The sequence below is a fragment of the Perkinsus marinus genome (genome assembly GCF_000006405.1).
Source record: "Perkinsus marinus ATCC 50983 genomic scaffold scf_1104296935302, whole genome shotgun sequence".
In the NCBI taxonomy this organism is placed as follows: Eukaryota; Perkinsozoa; order Perkinsida; family Perkinsidae; genus Perkinsus; species Perkinsus marinus.
The window spans coordinates 833704-837134 of NW_003214508.1; the positions used below are offsets into that span (position 1 = coordinate 833704).

Here is a 3431-nt window from a genome sequence, read left to right on the forward strand (position 1 = left end):
AAGTTGAAGACTTGACCCAGGGCTCCACTCGTCTGAGTTGGCTTGGGCTTCAGGATAACATCACGACAAACTAATGCTACATTCGGAAGGAAGCCGAGAAGACTCCTGATGTTGTGGTGACAAAAGAAGGGCCAGTGAGCTAGAGGCTTCTACAAGCTGTCGTTCTTTTACTCTCTCTCTCTCTGGTATTCAGGTCTCTCGCGAAGCATTGTGTTAAGTTAGTGCCAAGAACAGCATGTCCTCATTGAGTTGTATTAAGTCTATACAGACAAATCCGTTGCGGTTTGTTAATTAGCGAATGAATCTAGAGGTAAGCTTATTTTCCTCTTGCCTGATCGAGCCCACTAATCTGTATGCATTTCGTACGCGATTCTTCGTATTACCTGCGATGCCGGCGGGTTCCCCACTGTGGGGGTGATTAGCTACAAAGATGTCCACATCGACCTCATTGATAAATACAGCCTTCACCTGCACCACGCACACGTTCTTATAGGATTCATCCTAGGGAATGCAGATTGACTCGCAGTAACTCACTTGAAAAGAGCAACTTTCGTGAGTTTTGCATAAGTATACGCGATATCCAGGTCCTGTTTCCTTCACCCACATCTATGTTGTGACACAAGTGAATCGTCGAGAGGCTGATGAGATGCTACCTTCACATCAAACTGCTGCTGAATGACTTCCTTCAGCTTATCCGTCCATACTTTTTTAGGGACCTGCTCTCGGTCCACGCCATGGCTCAAAGTCGGACGAGTCGAGCTGCAGGGCTCGACTCGACTCGACATTTCTCCGCCACCGGGCTCGACCGAGTTCGACTCGTCGAAAATCAGACGAGCCTCGACTCGACTCGCCGGACTCGACATGCCGGAAGGTGGTCAATACCATTGACTCAATAGGTACTAACTGTGACTGATGCCAACTAGGTTCAACCAGGTCTATGGAAGTCTCCCATTGGAAGACTTCAGCTGTCAGGTACGCATCTGTGAATGAACGTTATGTTCACAGACTGTGAGCATAACGTTCACAGATACCGTTCAATTTGAACGGTTCAAACTTGCAATGTTCGAATAATAGAAAGGTCCGCTTGGATTTGATTCCATTTATCCAAGGAAACACTCTGATCAAAAGAATCTTGATTACCGACACATTCATTGAATGAATTTCTCGGAATGAATTTCATTCCGAGCTTCATGTGTATTTAACTGCATTCAAAACATATGAATGTTCCGAGTTATGATGCTCGACCACCGAGGATTCTCTTCCCCATAATCTGAGAAAGACACCACAAGTCTGTCGCTAGACACGCTGTCAGCGTGTGAGTGCCTAGCCACTCAGCCACTCAGCGTGACACTGAGTGACCAGCATGACGCTAATAGGTCGATAGTCCAGCAGCCCGACTATTAGCTATCGAACTATTAGCGTCATGCTAGCCCGACTCCGGCTCGGCCGATCCGAGTTTTAATTCGACATTCCTAGACTCGATCCTCAGCGAAATCAAGTCGAAATGCAGTACCATCTTTGGTTCTCCGATCGGCCCAATAGTTGCTGTAGCTCGGCAGGAGTACGAGAACATCTCGGCATGTGAATTAGCAAGAACTGAGATGAATATCATGTCCGTGGCTATTCTGATACAGTTCAAGTATATACCTACATTCTGTGAACGATAGAATGGGGGAGCGTGGACGGAATTTGACCGTCAATGTCAGCGATTGCTGAACTTCGGTGTCTCGAATATCATATTTGTGGCTATTCAGATACAGTTCAAGCATACACCCAGATTTTGTGAACTAAAGAATGGGGAAGCGTGGACGGAATTTGACCGTCAATGTCAACGATTGCTGAACTTCGGTGTCTCGAATATCATATCCGTGGCTACTCCCATACAGTTCAAGTATACACCCAGATTCTGTGAACTAAAGAATGGAGGAGCGGTGACGGAATTTGACCGTCAATGTCAACGATTGCTGAACTTTGGTGTCTCGAGTATCATATCCGTGGCTGTTCTGATACAGTTCAAGTATACACCCAGATTCTGTGAACTAAAAAATTGGGGGCATGGACGGAACTTGACCGTCAATGCCAACGATTGCTGAACTTCGGTGTCTCGAATATCATATCCGTGGGTATTCCCATACAGTTCAAGTATACACCCAGATTCTGTGAACTATAGAGTGGGGGAGCGTGGACGGAATTGGACCGTCAATGTCAGCGATTGCTGAACTTCGGTGTCTCGAATATCATATCCATGGCTATTCCCATACAGTTCAAGTATACACCCAGATTCTGTGAATTATAGAGTGGGGGAGCGTGGACGGAATTTGACCGTCAATGTCAGCGATTGCTGAACTTCGATGTCTCGAATATCATATCCGTGGCTGTTCTGATACAGTTCAAGCATACACCCTGATTCTGTGAACTAAAGAATGGGGGAGCGTGGACGGAATTTGACCGTCAATGTCGACGATTGCTGAACTTCGGTGTCTCGAATATCATATCCGTGGGTGTTCTGATACAGTTCAAGCATACACCCAGATTCTGTGAACTAAAGAATGGGGGAGCGTGGACGGAATTTGACCGTCAATGTCGACGGTTGCTGAACTTCGGTGTCTCGAATATCATATCCATGGCTATTCCCATACAGTTCAAGTATACACCCAGATTCTGTGAACTATAGAATGGGGGAACGTGGACGGAATTTGACCGTCAATGTCAGCGATTGCTGAACTTCGGTGTCTCGAATATCATATCCGTGGGTTTTCGGGTTCTTGGACAGTGGAAGAACGCGAAGCTAATTTTTGTCGGTCCGCCTTCGGCGGACAACGACCACCGTGACACCGCTTAGTCACACTTCGCAAAGCGGACTTCGCATACCATGCGAGTTGCCTCTTCGAGGCTCGACGGGACTCGACCGAGGCTCGCAGGGAAGTAAGAAATTGTGAAACTCGACCGAGCTCGACCGAAAAACGAGTCGAGCTTCGAGGCTCGGCCGAGCCGAGCCTCGACTTTGAGCTATGGTCCACGCGTACACGCCGTATGCTGTTTCCATAGAAGGTGGCCGGCTAAGCCGGCTTGCGGCTGGCTGGTTGGTCTTCTAGACTAGGAATCGTTGCCTCGCCCTCCATTTTATCACAAAAGAACACTGTTCAACTGGCCAACGAAGTCCCCAGCCCTCTGCCTTGAATATTCCCCAAAATTTCACCCAGGGCGAGCGAGATTGCGTCCTTGACTATTCCCCATTGTCCTTGATTATTTGCATTTACCCCACTGAAGAGAGTAGAATTAGTGCGGAAAGAAGCGTTTAGGATGAGTAGGTAGGGAGTAACGTATAAGAGGGGCATATGCTGAAAATGGGGGAGTATGGGGGTTTCCTGGAGAAAGGAGGAGATACTGGGTGCCTTCCATCATGAATGTCCTCTAGCTCTAGCTCGAGA

The 3431-nt window shown here is 47.6% G+C and overlaps 1 protein-coding gene across 1 annotated transcript; it reads right to left on the bottom strand.

Moving 5' to 3' along the window:
• Nucleotides 1–291: 291 nt before the first annotated feature.
• On the bottom strand, nucleotides 292–863 carry Pmar_PMAR003549 (hypothetical protein; the record flags this gene model as incomplete). Its single annotated transcript, XM_002784244.1, has 2 exons — nucleotides 292–501; nucleotides 654–863. The coding sequence occupies 2 exons, from the start codon at nucleotides 861–863 to the stop codon at nucleotides 292–294; spliced, it is 420 nt and encodes a 139-aa protein (XP_002784290.1).
• Nucleotides 864–3431: the final 2568 nt, after the last annotated feature.